The sequence below is a fragment of the Phascolarctos cinereus genome, unplaced genomic scaffold (genome assembly GCF_003287225.1).
Source record: "Phascolarctos cinereus isolate Bilbo 61053 unplaced genomic scaffold, phaCin_HiC Scaffold_4;HRSCAF=312, whole genome shotgun sequence".
NCBI lineage: Eukaryota > Metazoa > Chordata > Mammalia > Diprotodontia > Phascolarctidae > Phascolarctos > Phascolarctos cinereus.
Window position 1 is genome coordinate 515,409,808 of NW_027555847.1, and position 18,833 is coordinate 515,428,640.

Genomic DNA, 18,833 nt, shown 5'->3' on the forward strand with positions numbered 1-18,833 from the left:
TCACTTACCTGGCAAACAAAGACAAATGTCTGTCGACCAGACCATTTTGGGCATCTACCAAAACTTTCCACAAGTTCATTTATTAGGTCTACTCCAAATGTTGATGGTGTAGCCATGTGCAGTTTCTTTACCATTTCACTAACCTAGGAGTGTTAAATTGGAGAAATGAACAATAATTTCCATATTTTTTTACTTATTTACAGTTTCCGTATACCAAATTTAAAAGTTTAGAACATACCAACTTGTAGGAAATCCAACGAACAGAAGAAACTTTGTCTGCACATAGATTCAGAGCAATTGGCCGTAAGTAATCATATACATCTCTGGGGCTGTATAAATCTAGAAGTAAAATCAGCTGCCTAAAAAAAAGAAAAGGATCAAAAGAACATTAACAACTAATGAATGAATAAAAATTCTTTAATTTAAAAACTACTTTGTGTTATGGGTCCTTATAAGCAAAGGAGCCATTTAATTTGATGAAAGTCATGACTCCATTATCTTTTTTTTTTAATTTATGGAATTTATGGTGACTCTCTTAATCAGAACTGAAAACAGATTTCCATCTAAATAAATTGTATTCTACTATTTAATACAGGTAGTAATGAACAATCTTTATCAACTGGCTGAGGAATCACAATTTGAAATCATGACTAACTTACATCAAACTGCCTAAATCTACCAGAATTTTCTTGGACTGGTGTTCCTAGTGCCTGTCATAGTGTAAGCTTGCTGGTTGACTGATTTAAAGAGGAGGCAGGATGCTGTAGTGAGAGTATCTTGGAGTTGGAGATGAACCCAGATTCAAATCTTGCCTATGTGACCATGGACAAAACCTGTAACTTCCTTAAGCTTGTTTCCTACAGAAATTAATTTCTACAATTGGTTACAGAATTGCCAATAGATAGCTATAGGTTAAAAAATGGGACTGACGGCTACATGGCTAACTAAGCAAATTATTTTTTTCTCAACTAGTTATTTTCAGGGGATGTATATTGCCTGTAATAAACTGGATCCACTGGAGAAGACCCAATTTGGTCCCTGACTACTTAAGTAGATCAACCCTTCTCAATGGAGGCAAGTATGAAATGTAAAGGGAGTGTTTTGGATGCATTCTCTGGTAACTGGATTATACCTTGTGGAATGAGTAGAATCTCCAGGGCCATCCACTTCCTAATTTATCACCTTGGTTGCCCCTTTTGTCCCTCATGATTTGAAGGGCTTGTTCATTCAATTTTAGGATGGGGAGAGGGGCAAGTATAAGAGCATTTTATGGAACCACAGAGATCCCATTAAAACTTTATGCAACTTCAGTAAGAAATGATAAAAGGAATTCAGAGAAGCCTTGGAAGATTTATATTAAGTGATGGGTTTGTAATTTAACAACTAACTCCACAGATCTAGATAATAAAGCAAGCAAACACATAATCTTACATCTCAAATGCAAGCCAAACTTCCAATATTAAATGTAACAAAAAGTGCAACATACTCAGCCAGTTCAGCTCGAAAACGCCAATTTCTGCTATTATCTGTTACTAAAAACTCCTGAAGCTGGTAAAGATATTCTCTTCTTTTGTCAATATGAAGAAGCTAGAATAATAGAATGAAATTTTCATCAAGGCAGGGCACAGAGCAGCTAATAACATATCAATAAGTGGAATGCAAAGAATATGTTAAATAACTTAAAAAAAAGAACCTATAACTTTTGTAAGAATAGGATATCAAAAATGTACTTAACTCTTCCCCAAATATTTTAAGCTAAATCAACAAATAAAATTATCTGTTTGCATCTTCTAAAATTCAGTAATAAGAGAGAGTTGGATATCAAGGTGATTTGAAGGGAAAGAGAATTTTGCTCCAGAACCTAATGCAAAGTTCAATACCTTCCTAATTTCTCATGCTACATAGAGAAACTAGCTATTCTGGTTACTCATTTTGTATCAAAACAACTCAATTCCCGCTCACCAACTGTATATATAATTTTTAGGTGTCTAGAGGATAAATTGGTAGTTTCTAGAACTGCTACATAAGCTGTAGCTTTACTATGCATAAATTGAGAAAATGTAGTACCACAGCTTGTCATGGTCCAACCACTATAAATATTGGAATAAATAGTGTGAAAGCATAATAAGATCTGATATATCAATAAATGACGAAACTGAATACAGTATCATCACTAATTGTAATACACACATCAAATGAGATGTGTAAAGAGCTTTGCAAACAAAATGCCATGTAAATATGAGCTATTTGAATAAAGCTAAAAGAAATTAGTTATTTGAGCATAAGCCTTTTGTTGCGAATCCAGCAGAATACTAACCAGCACCAACAGCTTGATGGTATCACTTAGTACTGTGACCCAAATTCGCCTCTCAGAAGGAGTGTTTTATAGGTGGAAGGATCCACTGGAAGCTCAATTGTAAACCACTGTTTTAACAAGGAGCAGAAAGGCTGGCTGGCATCTATGGCAAAATAAATGTAAAAATTACCTTCAGAAAATCATGTAAGTGTTTAAGGACCCCTATCCTGACTTCATCAAGGTCCTTTAAAAAGCCATTGAAAATTGGAACCAGATCTGCAGCTGTCAATTGGTCTCCAAGTATTATTGCAAGCTCATGGATAGAGAATGCTAATGTCCTCCGAACTTTCCACTGCAAAAACATAAATTAACTGCATTAGTAAATAAATTACTGAATGCTTAATCTTTAATGTTGTATGAAATTAAATTTGAATTTAAATGTCCATAACCCACAAAATATGAAATCTAAATAAGAATGCCAGTACGTTAGTACAATCGATTCTCATTATTTGTGCTAGTATAGTAGCACAGTAGTGAATAAAAGAAAAACCTCCTTGTCAATGATACATAGTTTTTGAATAATTCATTCTCCCCAGAATAAAAATAATCTAGATAGAGATACCCTAACCCACCTGACAACTCCTATTAGCACTGCTATGGAAGCCAATGCTAAAGAACTGAGAAATTTCACAAAATCTGTGGACTAAAATGGGGAGAATGGAAAGAATTTATGAAAAGCATGAATTTAAGGGGGAGTAGAGAGGCTCTCAAGAAGGTCTGACTTGCCTGCATGGTGTCTTTCATGGTTCAAGAAAATACCCCGTACCAGAATTCTACTTTTTATTTTTTCATTAAAACCTGAGGATATTTCTTCTCCTTTCTTAGTTGTGCAGCCCCGCCCCCACCCCCCCCTTGGGTCTCAGGAACCAGAATTCAGGCTAGTATTAGATATATTATTGCTCAGATACATTACAGATAAAATAGGCTTTTGTGGGCTAGTCTGAAAACCTGAACATCATTTATAGTATTATTTCTATGGGAAAATGTTTTGGGAGTTCCAAATAACCAACTTACAAATCAACTTTCAGAATAAAATGATTCATAAAATTGCGAACTGCTTGTATGTCTTAGTTTTGGATAAGTCAAAATACTTTGAACAAAATAATGAAGCCTAACTATGTATGACTCAGAAGGAGGCAAAAAGTTCTTTGGAGTTCAAGATCTCCAAATGTTTTGGGCATCTCAAAGGTCATGCTTCTTGAAACATTAGATAAAATTTCATGAGTTCTTTAATTTTAAAAAATACCAGGAAAAGACAAAAATTAAAAACTTTATGCTTAATTATAATTTAGTTAAAATATTTTACCCACCTGCATATCTGATGCAAGCGTCTCATAAGTCTCTCTCAGGCAGTGCCAGTTCTGTCTGCCAAGTGTAAGTGCCACACCTGGAAGGCTATATGCACAGTGTTTGGCAATCTCAGTGTCAACAGTCTGTGCACGAGAGGGATCAGTCATAGATAAGTACTGATCCAACAATGCCTGAGGCACAACATCCTAATGTGAGAAAGAAAAAAAGATATTAACATCTTCTCAAATAGTTTCTAAAAATCTAGCCTATTACTCAGAAGATAAAAAGATGCACACATTATCTTAAAATAACATTATTCATGACACAGGAAGACTAATATCAGACTGAAAGTATTTAATAACAAATGAACTATTTTATCAAGAGATGAGAAAAACACCCAAAGGAAACAAAATGGAAGCCATAATAAGAAGAAAAAATAAGGTTTTAAGCTTGGAAAAGCAAAAACATTTAAAACATAATTAGAATTAGTAACTATCTGTACATGTATTCAAAATGAGCCAAGAAAATCACTCAATGAATATGGGTTAAGAAAAGAAACAAGAATAGATAAGCCACAAATGAACATAGAAGAGTATTCCATTACTTACTTGTACTTTAGATTTTCTTTCTTCTTCAGGGCTAAAACTATCTGTACTCAAGTCTGAATCATGCATGTAGTTAATAGTTGAATCCATACTCTGTTCAGAAAAAAAGATCTACTTAAAGAAAAGTCTGTTGTGTCTCTAGGTATTTTCTTCATTTAAATGTCTTAATGATATCCTTACCTTCAAGGCTGCCAAAAGATTTATTTGTAACACGCATTCTAAAGTATCATTTTTATTTGCTCCCATTCACTGCACTCCCCCCCATCCCCACTTCCCTGGGCTAAATTCAGTAAATATCTTAAACCTCTCTGGTATTATTTCCCTATGTCAAACAAAACTTATGGAACAACCTTATGTAAAACACACAGGTTGTTAAACATATGTAGACAAGTAGTTCTAAAAAGAAAGTCACATACATTTAAAATGTAGAATTCGGGACTATTTTTGAAATACAATCAATATTCTGAGTTAGACCATAAAACAGCATCTGTAAAAAGGTTCACGTTTTCAATCTGTAGTTATAGAGGGCATGAGATGTTACTGCTAATAGTCCTCTGGCCTTTTCTATGTTCACTGACACAATTTTGTTCATACATTTTTAAAAAGCAAAACAACAAAAATTTTCCTTAAATAACAATAAGCCATTATACTGTCCCCATCTACAATAATACCAAATGCACAGGAGCTTGTGTGGCATTATTTATATGACTATACTTAATGCGATTAACCAAAAGAACAGAACTTCACTCTGACTGTATGAATCCTCTCCCAAAGATGTTGGATGCCACACCACGCCACCCCCCACTCTTTTTTTAAGTGTCCTCGTGATCATCCTATAAAATGACTCTTTGGCTGGGACAGTTAGCAGAACGAAGGAGAGTTCTGTGCTCCACTACAAAATAAGGTATGTCTGATATGTAGACATAACATACACATACATACACATTGGTGTGTTTGTTTGATAAGGAAGAGGAGTGGGACATAAGGAACTGGGCAATGATTACAAAGGTTTAGCTACAAGTACAAACCAAAGATGATGCTAGTAATTGTACCCACCCTCACACTCCAGAGTCCAGATAATGTCACTGGCCCTCCGCAACATGGCCTCAAGTCCCGATCTTCTCCTGCTCAGATACTGTGCTGCTTGCTGCAGTGAAATGGTCCGATCAGAAACAAAGCACCTCTCCAAAAAGAAAAGGAAAGAGTTAATTTTTTTTTCTTTATAAAGGGCTTTGTTTCCAGTAAGACTATTTCACTGCAGTGAGCTACATTAACATTGAGGCTACTAAATGGTCATGTAGACAGGGCTGGGATCTAACTTCTGAAGCACTCAACGTGATACTGATGTTACAAAGACAGAATGTGGTGAGAATGATTACTTCTACTTGATACAGTACAGAAAGCTGAAGAATCAGCAACAAAAGGAATAGGTATCCCTTCTGACTATAGATTTTAGCTACAGCTATTCCCCATACAACCTAATGTTGATTATTCAAACTATTCTAATGTAACAAATAATTTGTTACCTCAACACTATCGTTGATTAAAGGCACAGGATCATCTTGATTTATTTTACAATTCTGTAGCTCTTTTATGAGGATTTCATCTTGTAAATCATCTTCCCTGTCTAAGGTGACCAGCTTCTCTTCCTGAGTGTCCATACTGGTGGCTCGGAGTGCAGCAGACAATACTTCTACTTGTGCTAGCATACAAAAAAAAGAGAAAACAATGAATATGAGCAAAAACAATTATCTTGACCCAAAAGAAAATGTGTAAATTTTAGTCACATTTTACTTGATAGTTGTACTTTTAACGTTAACGGTCAAACAGAAGCTGAAATTTTTCTATTCTGATAATTCAATTATTAGTCCCTCAAGATAAAAGTAGACATAAACTAATATGTTTTCATGGGGACAGATTAAAAGTTTAACTACTACTAAACATTATTTTGTGTTAGTATAAACAGACAAATGCTACGAGGTTGTAGGAGGAGTCTTTGGTTTATTAAAGAAGCAAATTCAGTAAAAAGTTAACCATTTTGGTAGCATATAAATCAAATGTAACCAACAAGGCTTACTTACTAAGCCATTTTAGCAGAAGAGCAGTCACACAAATCCTGCCAATATAAAACAATGGTAATTACACAGATTCTTGGTAGTAGTTATAAACATTTATTCATTTAACATTTAAACATTCCTTATCTCATCCAAGTTAACTTCTGAAATTGCTTTTTCCTTTCTCTTTTTGTAGTAAATAATGGGTGGTTCCATACAAAGGGGTTTTCTTGATTTGTGACAAAAGAGAAACCAGTTAAGTACTTCCTGTACCTGTAATATAATGTCTTTCTTATATAGCCAATGTCTTTGGTGGTGGTTTTTTTTTTTTGGGGGGGGTTGGCAATGGGGTTAAGAGACTTGCCCAGGGTCACAAAACTATAAAGTGTCGAGTGCCTGAGGCCACATTTGAACTCAGGTCCTCCTGACTCCAGGGTGCTCTATCCACAGAGCCACCTAGCTGCTCCTATAGCCACTGTCTATAATCTGTAAGGGGTATAAAAAATGAAGATAGTATCCCAAAAGGGAGTAAATGTTCGGGGAGCAATCTTTAACATTTCTTTTTTTTTTTTTTGGTGGGGGGGAAGAAGAAGGGTTGGAGGAAATCTGCTAGAACACCTAAAATATTAAAAGAAAACTTTAGGAAAAATTTTTCATACTACAGAAGTAATTTAAAGAAAGGCAAAGTAGCTAGCTTTACATTACTTGTTCACATGTTCTGGCACCTTTACTGTAGGGATATGGAGAGGTTATAATCTGTAAACAAGCACACTAAAGTTTCACCTATGACACAAACAGTGAAATCCTTTTTTTTTTTAAACCAGCACTTGATGCCAGTTCTCAATTCTGAATTGAACACTATTTCCTGGATTTTGCCAGTTCTAAGATGGAAACAGCATTTGTGGGAAACAGAATGGATTGACAAAGCAGACTCTACCAAATCTGGAGGTTAAATCTTAATTTGCCTAATCTGTACTGGCAATATAGAGATGGCAATGGGGAGAGATGGCTGAAATCTGTTAGTCATATATCTTAGATTTCCTGAAGCTATAGGTTATAATTATAATGAACAATTCCTTTTTCCCAGTCTCTGACTCAAAAATCGAAATTTAGCAGGTGCAGAGTGACTATTAAGTCTCTCTCTCTCTCTCTCTCTCTCTCGGCAATTACGCTTACAGGACTTGCCCAGGGTCACACAGCTAGTAAGTGTCAAGTGTTTGGTCTGAGGCCGCATTTGAACTCAGGTCCTCCTGACTTCAGGGCCAGTGCTCTATCTGCTGCACCACCTAGCTGCCCCTTATTAAGTATCTTCTAAAACAGAATTGGCACAATGAAATATTGTTCCTCAAGAAATCAAAAACTTCTAATCTAAAGGGCATATCTAATTCTGGACAGCCTTGAATCAAGAGGTTGCTATTTTGTGTTCTCAAACTAAGTGCCAATTTGTTAATATAGGGACTCTCTCAGTCTTAATAAACACAGAAAACACTTTGAATCTTATTTCTGAGAAAAATGATGCAGAGAATTTTATAGGAGCTTTTCCATTCTACTATAAAAATACCCAATACAGTGTCTGAATAAACATTTTCAGTTAATTTCCAAATTTCATTCCTTAAATATGTTTAAAGGAAAAAAAAACCTAACCCCAAACCTATAAACTCTACAACAGGATAGAGATAAAGGCATTCAGTGGTTGCCTTTTTAAGACACACATTTGCCATTCTATTCTGCAGAAGAGATGTGTAAGTTTTGTGTACTTAAAAATGAAGGTACGTTTGCTATATATATATATATGCTTCATCTTATATTGAGTAAAACATGATACAAACATAGCACTGGCTAATTTAACTAACAAAGTCTGAGGGTGACATTTAAGAATCCTACAACATTTTTGACAAGTAAATTTTCATTCTTAGAGTCTTTTGGTACAATAGATATTTGAGTCCTAGTCAGCAAGATTTATGTTCATATCATGCCTTTGGCAGTTGACAGCTATGTGATCCTGGGCAAGTCACTAAAGCCTCCAAGTGTCTCAGGAAGTTCTCTGGGACTTATCTATTCTTACAGATAGGTTGCCATCTGAACTGGAGAAGAGTTCTTTATTATGACAAACATCTCTATCTATGCTACATATTTGCATAAATAATTCTTAAAATTCAAGACTATTTAGATGTCTGAGATACTTTTCCATTAATCACTTTCTCTTTAATTCAGTTATTTTTTCCTCAATTTTAATAAAGTACTTTGAGAAGAAAATCAACAATAATGACAGCTGACACTGATTAAGAGTACTAAAGGGTTGTAAAATCTCTTACTGAATTTGAATCAATCAACCAACCAACCAACTGCTTTTAACAAGCAATTAGATTACTACAGGAACTATTATTCTTATTTCAAAGATAAGAAAACTGAAGCTCAGAGCAGTTAAGTGACTTGCTTATGGTCAGACTGCTAACTCAAGGAGGCAGACTTCAAACCCAAGTCTTTTTGTCTCCAAGCCTAATGTTCTATCAATTATTCCACACAATCCATAACAGAGATGTTTAGGGTAAAGTCGAATGTCATAATATATACAGCTGTTTGGTTTTTTGACTAGGCAATGGAGTTAAGTGACTTGCCCATGGTCACACAGCTGGTAAGTGTCAAGTGCCTGAGGCCCGACTTGAACTCAGGTCCTCCTGACTCCAGGGCCACGGCTCTATCACTGCGCCACCTAGCTGCCTCACCATATATACATTTTAAAATGATTAAATTTAATATTCCAGACATTTCTGGGAAAGACATTGTGATCAGCCATACTTCCTTTGGGGTAATATTAGTAGCAATTTTTTTCCCCTAGCTTATTCTATGACCTTTTCCTTTTCTCTTGGGTGAATTTCCCCATATCACAATATAGGAAGTGTCAAGGTGTTACCTTTTCAATGGAAGCAAGTGAACATTTTACAAAATGAGGCACTTTCCCTAAAGTGTTGGTCAACAGCTATGAAAAAACTGTAGTAGTTCACCTAGAACCTTGATTCCTTGAAGGTATAGGTATGTAGAAGACGTCCACAAAGGACCATCACTTATCAGTTTCATTCCATTATTTTCTGGAAAACTAGAACCAGTGAGAATGAGCTGACTTGAGCAAAACACCCCAAAACTTTAATTCTTGGGAAAGAAGATGAAGTACATACCCTATCTTCAAATGAGAAAATGTATGTAAAGTATCTTTTGAATTTTAGAATCTTTGCACTTAGAAACAGCTATTATTAAAATCTTTACTTGTTGCTGAAAGCTAAGTTATCCTATCTTAGTTTCCAGTACCGATGGTAAATGAGGGAAAAATAAATTCAGACAACCTTGTGATAGTCTTACTCGGTACTCACACTTTTTTTTGTACCCAAAATTATAATACACCCTATTCTTCCAAAAGCAATGGAACATACCAGATTATTATCAGATTAAGGGAAACTCAAGTTTCATCCACTCATCCATCCCACAAGCATTGTGCCAAGGAACTGGGGATACTGATACAAAAATGAAATAGTCACTGCCCTCAAGGAATTTCTATACTATCTGACAAAAGGCAGCAAAAGGAACAGCTAAACAGGTTTACTAATATAATCAATATAAAGTAATTCCCAGGGATAAAGGCATTAGTAACTGGGAGAGCAGGATAGGTATAGATTCTAGGTATGGGAAGTGGGGGAGGGGAGAGAAAGACTGTGCAAAGGCACACATCTGGGACAGGGAATGTAATAATATATGAACAGTAAGCTTGCCAGTTAGGCTAGGACACAGTGTAAGGGGGAAAGGGAATGGAAGGGTGTAGAAAATAATGTATAATCAGCCTAGAATAATAGGCAACAGGCTAGAGTGACTGTGATGGGCTTTAAAACAAAGGAATTTCTATTTTTATCTTTGAGTCAATTAGAGGAGCCCCTTAAACTTCTTTCTTGAGTAGTCTGTGTTTCAGGGCTATCAAATTTAGCTGCTAGGTGGATTGTTAAGGAAAGAGTCTGAATTACAGAGAGGACAATTAGGAGATTGCTGTACTTGTCCTGAACTAGGGTAGTAGTCCTTTTAAGTTGAGAAATGGGGAGAGATAAGAGCTGCTATGAAGGAGGTAGAATAAGCCTTGGCAACTGACTGGATATGAAAGATAAAAACTATGGGGCCGAGAACCTGAGTAAATGAAGGATGATTTCAATACATGGAAGTTAGGAAGGGAAGGGATGTGGGGATAAATAATAGCACATAGAAAAGCGAATTGTTTTGGAAATGTTGAATTTAAGATGCCTATAAAACAATGCTGTTTTTTGTAAATGTTGAGAAAAACTAATATCTGAAGTGATATTAGCTACAGGATTAGACAAGATGAGTTCTGAGGTTCCTTCCAGCTTTAAGGCCTAAACTCCCAAGACTTATTATTCCTCACTTGCTATCTCATCAAGAAAATTAAATATTTAACAAGGAGGTAGGCTTGTATGTTAGGGTGGATGGCCAGGCAAGTATTCTGTATTTTTCTTCATAATTTATTTTGTCTAGATGTCTGAAAAACATTGTTTAAATGTGGAATTTCAAATAAAAATGTTAGAAAGTACAGGAACTTCTGGATACAGGATACAATAATTTATGGAATAAGAACTATTCTATCTGCTGGGGAAAAATTGCAGACATCCACTATTGACTCCTTTATCAATGACGAATCACAGCAACCTGCCCTTCTTTTTCCACCTTATTTCTATTTTTTATGAACCTCTGGGATCACCAAAGAGTAAGCAAAGAGGAATCTTTTCCCATATGAGAAATGATTTTTAATAACCAATATCTTTGGGAAATTCAGAGCTCTCCCCTTTTTTCAAAGTACTGATTTTTACAAAGTTGTCTTCTTCAGGACATTACTGATAAGGAGACTGCATTAATTCTCTTTTGGTCCAAACCTTAGAAGGAATTTAATCCAAAATAAGGAAGCCCACTGTGTTCTACTCAAGCTTGGGTGGAGACAGATCTTTTTGTCTAGACAGGGCAAGGCTGGAATGGTCTGAATAGAGATAATTTCTCCGTCCAAGGTCACTCTCAGCCCCTCACTGAATAACTGAGGGTATATAAACTGTGAAGATCCTCTTTGGTCTGAGAAAGACTGCCAAATGACCATCTTTTTATTAATAACCTGCTGGCCTTACTAATAAAATTATTAAGTAACCCAGAAATTATGTCTCAAATCTTTTTAATCAGCATACTCACTGAAATTTTTGGACGAAATTTTATGTCCTCTTTGTATGGCTGGTTTCCTAGTATGCACATACTAGCATGGTTTTATTTGCCCTAAGCCTCATGGCATAGACTACAGTTACAAACTGCTATTTACCCCATATTTGAAGAAACAAATGAACCTGATTTTAATATTCATGGTATAGTGGATAGAGCACTGGTTTTAGAATTATAATACCTGAATTCATTGCTCAGCTTTGACACTTAGCTGTACGGTCCTAATCAGATCACTTAAACTCTGTAGGCTTCAATTTCTTCTACAAAATGAGCATGTTCATATTTACACTGCCTGTCTCATAGGACTATTGTGAGAACATTTTTAAAAGCTATTTTCTGTGGATTTGTTCTTTTTTAATTTCACTAGTACAAGAAAATTCCTATAATTTCCTTGATATAAGCAACTACTGATGAGGAAATTCTTCTACCAGTGTAAATCAATCAGCACTTGCTCTGCAACTTACTCTTCAACAGGTATTTAAGGCATTGACAGGTCTGGTAATTTCTTTAGGGTCCTGTAACCGTTATATATCAGAAGAATTTTATGGGGGAGGTTTGTTTTTCAAATGAAATGAACTACATTTCAAATCATGCTGTTTATTTTTTGTCGCTGAATATCCTATACTTTTAATTTTTTAGACTGCTTTTTATTTTAGATAATATTCTTACTCACAAGAACCTTATTTTTGAATGCATTTAGAGTCTCATAAGAGAAAAAAAAGGGCTTCAAATCAGAAAAACTGGCTGGGTTTCACTGCCAATTCCTTTCTCTTTGTACTCTTGGATAAATCATTAAACCTCTTTGAGTCTCAAGTCTCCTAATCTATAAAATGAGGGGGCTGGATGAGGTGATCTCTGAGTTTCCTTCCAGCACCTGAAGTTTTTATGATTTTAATTTCCATATTTATTAAGTTTCTCAATTTTATGTAGAAATTGGAAGGCTGGATAGTTTTTATTATTATCATTAATTTTTTTAAAAATTTTTAGGCAGTTGGGGTTAAGTGACTTGCCCAGGGTCACACAGCTAGTAAGTATCAAGTGTTCAGTCTGAGGCCAGATTTGAACTCAAGTCCTCCTGACTCCAAGGTCAGTGCTCTATCCAATGTGCCACCTAGTTGCCCCTTGAATAGTCTTTACAGGTTTAATAAGTTGCCTGGTTCTACAAAACTTTGTGCATGTTGTAAAAAGTAGGATCAAAAACCTTTACCTTAAAAATACTTGTTTCTGATTCTCAAGTGTCAACGCAAGATATAATTTTTAAAAGTCTAACTTCTTTCTACTTCTGAGCTCCTTAACTTATTTTTGTCTCATTGGGGTGGGATTTCAAGGGGAGACAGGTTAAGTGACTTGCCCAGGGTCATACACTATAAGTGTCTGATTCATAATTGAACTCAGGTCTTCCTGACTTCAGGCCCAGCACTCTATCCACTGTGCCACCTAGCTGTCCTATACTGACTGTATTGCCCTGGGCATGCCACTTATTCCTGTCTGCCTCAGTTTTCTCAACTGTAAAATTGGAATAATAATAGCATCTACCTCTCAGAGTTGTTGTGAGGTTAAAATGAGATAATATTTGTAGTAGTTTTTAGCACAGTGCCTAGCACACAGTAGATGCTAAATAAATGCTTATTTCCTTCATTCCCTTCATATCCATGTCTTCCTCATCCTTAAAAAATCCTCATTTGATCCTGTAACTGTAGCTCTCCTCTCTTTCTCAGGTAACATAGTTGAGAAAGTTATTTACACTAGTTACTTCCTCTTCTCTCTTTTCTAAACTTTCTGGGATCTGGCTTCTAAACATCATTCAACAGAAACTGCTCTCTCTAAAGTTATCAATGATCTCTTAATTACTAACACTAATGACTTTATCTCAATCCTCATCCTTACTGAATTTTCCTCAGCATGTGACACCACAGATTAAACTTTACCTCTTGGATACTCTCTCTTACTTCTCTTCCTACTTTTCTAACCCTTCCTCTGTTGTCTTTTGTTGGATATCATACTAATTGTAATCATCAACTCTGAGAGTCCCCCAAGGCTCTATCCAGGGTTGTCTTCTTTTTTTGATCTTGTCAGCTCCCATGGGTTCAAGTATCACCTCTATGTGGATGAATTCCAGATCTATTTATCTAGCCCCAGTCTCCCTCCTGAGCTGAAGCCTCTTGGACATCTTGAAAAGGATGTCCTGTAGGTACCTCAAACTCAGCATGTCCAAAAACAGAACTCATATTTTCCTCAAATCTTCAAACTCCCCTATTGCAGTCAAAAGCACTACCATTCTTTCTAGTCCCAGCCTTTACAAACTTGGTATTATATTTTTTGACTTCTTACTCTGCTATCATTAGACATATCCAAACTGTTGCCAAATTTTACTGTCTGAGCTTGCGTGCCGTATCTTGAACGTATCCTTTCCTTTCTACTCACACAGCCACCACCCCTAGATTAAGTCCTCATTGCTTCTCAACCTTCAGGGGAACTGACCAACTGCAGTCCCTTCCCCTCTCTCCCCAAGCTAAAAATGTTTGTTTACATTTCTAAACACAAAAAAGCTTCAATTAAAAATGTAAAAAACATTCTTAGCTTGCCAGTGGCACAAAAACAAGTAAAATCCAGTCCCTATAGTTTGCTGATCTCCTGTCCTAGACTACTCCAATCCCTCCTTTGTTCAGCTACCAGTGATTTTCCTCAATTGCAGGTCTAACCATAACTCTCCTATATACTACAGTGTCTCCCCCTATTATCTCTAGGATCCAACATTCCAATATCCAATATTTATATTCTCTGGAATGCAAAACTTTCTAATCTGACCCATTTTTAGTTTTCTTATGCTTAACACCTCCACCAACCACCAGTCAATGACCCCGCTACACAGACCTATTTGTTGTTCCTTATTCAACACTCTTCCTATCTCAGTGCCTTTGCATTGTTAGCTTCCTTCCTGATCCCTCTATTACTAGTGTCTTCTCTTCTGAGATAACTTCCCACCTACTCTACATATATCTTTTATAAGTACCTAGTTATTTATAATTCACATTAGAATGTGAATTCCTTGGGGGCAGGGGCAGTGATTTTGCTTTTCAGTTTTATCTCCATGTCTTAAGCAAACTTCCAGGCACAAAGTAAGCACTTAATAATTACTTAATGACTGACAGGCTAGAGGAGTATGGAAAAATAGAGTTTATGAAGCTTGGAGGGTTAAGTGCAATGCACTCACCCAGTGATCATGCTATTGTAAAGAACCAGGTAACCAGCAGCTCCTTGGCTTGATTAGAGAGGAGACAGGGGTAGATGAGCATACCTGATCACACACTTAAAAGGGTTTCTCCCCTGTTCATCATTTCCAATATATGCCCCTGTCTTGTAGGATTTTGTTGCCTGGTTAGGTATGGCTGAGGTGGAGGACATTCTGAGTGCTTTGGAGCTCAGCCACAGAATATTCTTTCACAGCTAAGTACTAGTTAATGGAGTAAGAACTGGCAAAGACTATATGCAAGGACCTGTGCTTTGCAAAGAAAACACATCTTGTAGGTGGGTGCTCAGATGGTGGATATCCAGTTATCCTGACTACATTGTAGGTACATCTGCAGGCAACATGGTACAATGGAAAGAACGTTGGAATTGGAGGATAGTGGTTTGAATCCCACCTCTGCTACTCATTACCTGTGTGATCTTGGGCAAAACAATTCAGTTTCCTCATCTGTAATATAATCTCTAAGAGTCCTTCTAGATTGAAATCTTATAATCAATCCCTTTCCAGTTGTTGGCTTCCCAAGCTATACAGTCCGAACCTTTTAGATGTGTCCTTTAAAGAGTAGCCTATCCATCCCTCTTATTGTGCTAGTCGCTCTTCCCTGATTCCATCAGCTGAACAGAGTATTCCCAGTATATTTATTTAGGAATAATAATAATAATGATAAAAAGTATGAGTACAGATAAGAATAATTTTTTGTTTGTTTAAAATATCACTCCTAAGCAGGTCCAATATTTTATTGGTTGTACTATGTATAGTGTTGGACCTGGTAGTCAGGAAGACCTGAAAATGGATCAAGTTCAGCCTTTATTTCCCTTTATGGCATGGAGTAGAAGATAAGGTACTGTATAAAGGTTAAAAGCAGCAAAGTCTACATATTTTGGGTTTCCTTGGCTGGCGTAAAAATTCTAGTAAATGTGTATCTTTCTTGACCCCAAAGACACTCGGCAGAGGCCCCTGCATGACTATATGGAAGCAACATGGAAGCTTTCTGATTCTGCAAAACCCTCCTTGTTGTGTAGACTACACACACACACACACACACACAGAATCTCAATTGTCTATATCATAAAGACCGATCAATTAGGATTGAGACCACAGCCCTCTGTGAGCAAGATGAACTGGTACTTGGTGAAAAAAATTTGGTGAATACTTCTTGTCATTTAAATGTAAAAATCTTCTAATACTTTCCTTAGCAATGTAGTTTCTTATTATAAATGATATATTTCTGTACTTCTGTATTCTAGTTTGTGTACATATCATAACTTATCTAAACTTTCTCTCTTAGGATCACCTAGTACAGTAGTGTAGGTCCTACCAAATACAAGGTGAGTAGAAATGAATTACTCAGTCCTGCATCAAAGGAGGTATTTTAATTGGCAGGGTTTCCAGATGACTGTCCAAAACATTAGTGAGGTTTCCAATTTGCTTTACCAAGTTTGAAAGAAGAATCTGTATTTGCATCTATCCTCTGTAACTTCTCTCTTCTTCATTTATGGTTTCATTTTCTTCCTCACCTGGTTGGAACTGTTTCTAATATCAACTAAGGAAAGATATGTCATGACAAGAACACCTCATTGTGGACGTCATGAGACATTTCTGCATTTTTTTTCCACTAAAATGATATCACTGCTACTAGGAAAGGGAGGATTTAATGATTAGAACTAAATTATTCTTTTACTATAGCTCTGTAGCAACATTTCTCTGGAAAGCATATACCATGACAGAAAATACTTCCCAATTAGAATTCCAACTAGATCTATATGGAGGGTTGGGAAGAGCATAGTGGTAAAGAGAAATCTTGAACAAGAAACACCTTTTCAATTAGGTTCCTTGCTAAGTGATCATTACCAGTTTAGTATAGTACATGGATGACATGAAAAACCTTCTTTGAAGCAGTATTTATCAACTGCGTAGTCAAAGATCAACCAAGGAGACGGTCTATGTCTTAAAATATTTCCATCTGAATAAGGCAGAAACCATTTGAGGCAAAAATGATTGCATGTGTATACTAGCCTCACAAAGACAGAGAGGAAAAAGTATTTGTGAGTTACAAATGACTTAAAGTTTATGTAAAACCAGCAGTTACAACAAAACAATCTGCAAAGGACACAGCCTCAACTTCTGATAATTCTAATTCAGCAACCTCTACCACCCACCAGCACCAAAATATAATGTTTTTACTTGGAATGACTGTTTTTTGTCAAGTTTCAATCAGTTCAACATTCAATACGACCTTATTCATTCTTCTACAAAATGACATCTCTAAAATTTGAAAAGGGAAGTGATAATAGGTCTCAATTTAATAGGTGTTTAAACTTTAAAAGCTTAAAAATGCACTGTGACTTTAAACAAGCTGAATAATGGGAAAAGAAAACATTGTTCTCAGAGTAGGTTATCAGAAAAAGTGAAGCACAGTCCCTCAAAATGACAAACTGAAATTACAGCAGGAAGAACTTAATGTTCTGCATATATTTTACTTAAGTATATTACACCAAGGAAGACTGTGGAATCTCCATTTCTTATAGAAAAATCTTTCTAAAATGTATTGGTATGGGATGTTATTAGTTTAAATGATTATGTTAAGCATTTTCCCAAGGTTGAACTATCCTTGCAACCCAGGTATAAATCAAACTTGATGAAAAGTGGATGATTTTATTTTTTTGATAAATTGCTCTAGGTTTTTGTTTAAATGTTTTTATTAAAAAAAAAATTAGGGTCACCTAGGTGGTACAGTGGCTAGAACACAGGCCTTGGAGTCATGAGGACCTGAGTTCAAATATGACCTTCACACCAGTTATGTGACCCTGGCAAGTCACTTAACCCCGACTGCCTCACACAAAACAAATAAACTTAACAAAAAATTAAAGACCTCCATGGCACAACTTCTTCCCAGCACAGGTAGGTTTTTAGTTAGATCAATTACAATACAATTACAACAAAGAATTTTTTTTTCTGACTTAACTAAAAAAAGGGTGAGGGGGCGCACTTCAAAAAAGGTTAAAAAATGTTTTTAAAAAACCTTTAGAAGTAACTGCCAACAGAACTTTCAAGTATTGGCATCCAATTTCCTGATGCAGGGAGTGCTGAGAAATGTGCTCCAATACAAGATGTTGAGATGAGGTAATTTACAACACAGAAGTTGTTACTCTGCAAACCCTTGCCCACCTGCCCACCCACCCCAGCCTCTTGTGTTAAACTCTCTTTGCAGATTCATGAATGTGGGTTTTTTTTCCTGTTTATTTATTTTTTTGGGAAAAAAAGCTCATGGGTGGCACTCCTTCCAGGCTTGTTTCAACTCCTTCCTTGTAAGGCTGATGGGTGGTAGAACCTCCAGCTGATTGTAGCTGCCCTCATCAACCTCAGCCACAACTACATTTTCTGAACTAGGAAATGAATATCGACAACTCTCCCTCCCCTTTTGAAAAGGAGAACAACTCTTGAGAAAGAGTTCTGTTTAAATCACAATTCAGTGCAAAACCTAATCACGAGGTGCATCCCTGGCACGATGGTTGGTAGTGTCTATTCCTGCACAAAGTCAATATGGTAGCTTCAACATCATTTTATGGGTCTAAACAGGTAAAAGTATAATCAAATATTTACTCCAAGTGGCCATGGGGAATAGAAGTACACTGATGTGCATTAAGAATTTCTCCCCTTAAACTCTCCCTTGGCTTTACATAGTGAGATAAAAAGGAGGCCACGATTTTCAGCTCTAGTACTCATTACTTACTACCACTACTATACCTCAGTACAACATTCACTGAAGCAAAAATGAGTCATAAAGTTAGACAAGTTTATTAAATAGAACAACCCAAGCAACTGCTTACACATGACACTCGAGAGATTTGTGGAACCAGTGAAGGTCAGGAAAAACAGACTTTAGGGCTTGAGGAGGGATTGGCAAAGAATTCCTGACCCTGAAAAAAGCAGCTTCTGCAATGGGAGAAGGGGAGAAAATCCAAAGCTAATGTGTTTGTCACTGGGCTAAAAAACTAGGTTTCTCCAATGGTGCACTCAATATT

General features: G+C 36.3%; 1 protein-coding gene across 4 annotated transcripts in view; it reads right to left on the minus strand.

Annotated features, from left to right (window-relative positions):
- The window catches only part of PPP4R1 (protein phosphatase 4 regulatory subunit 1), a 77,389-nt gene that overhangs the window by 4,944 nt on the left and 53,612 nt on the right, over window positions 1-18,833 (minus strand). For all 4 annotated transcript variants that reach the window (XM_078153518.1, XM_020985540.2, XM_020985538.2 and 1 more), the window contains 7 exons: window positions 5,778-5,953; window positions 4,255-4,344; window positions 3,667-3,852; window positions 2,487-2,648; window positions 1,487-1,587; window positions 239-359; window positions 9-143 (listed from right to left, as the gene is read on the minus strand). In XM_078153518.1, the coding sequence (XP_078009644.1) occupies window positions 9-143; window positions 239-359; window positions 1,487-1,587; window positions 2,487-2,648; window positions 3,667-3,852; window positions 4,255-4,344; window positions 5,778-5,953 (971 nt within the window). The remainder of the gene's footprint in view (window positions 1-8; window positions 144-238; window positions 360-1,486; window positions 1,588-2,486; window positions 2,649-3,666; window positions 3,853-4,254; window positions 4,345-5,777; window positions 5,954-18,833) is intronic.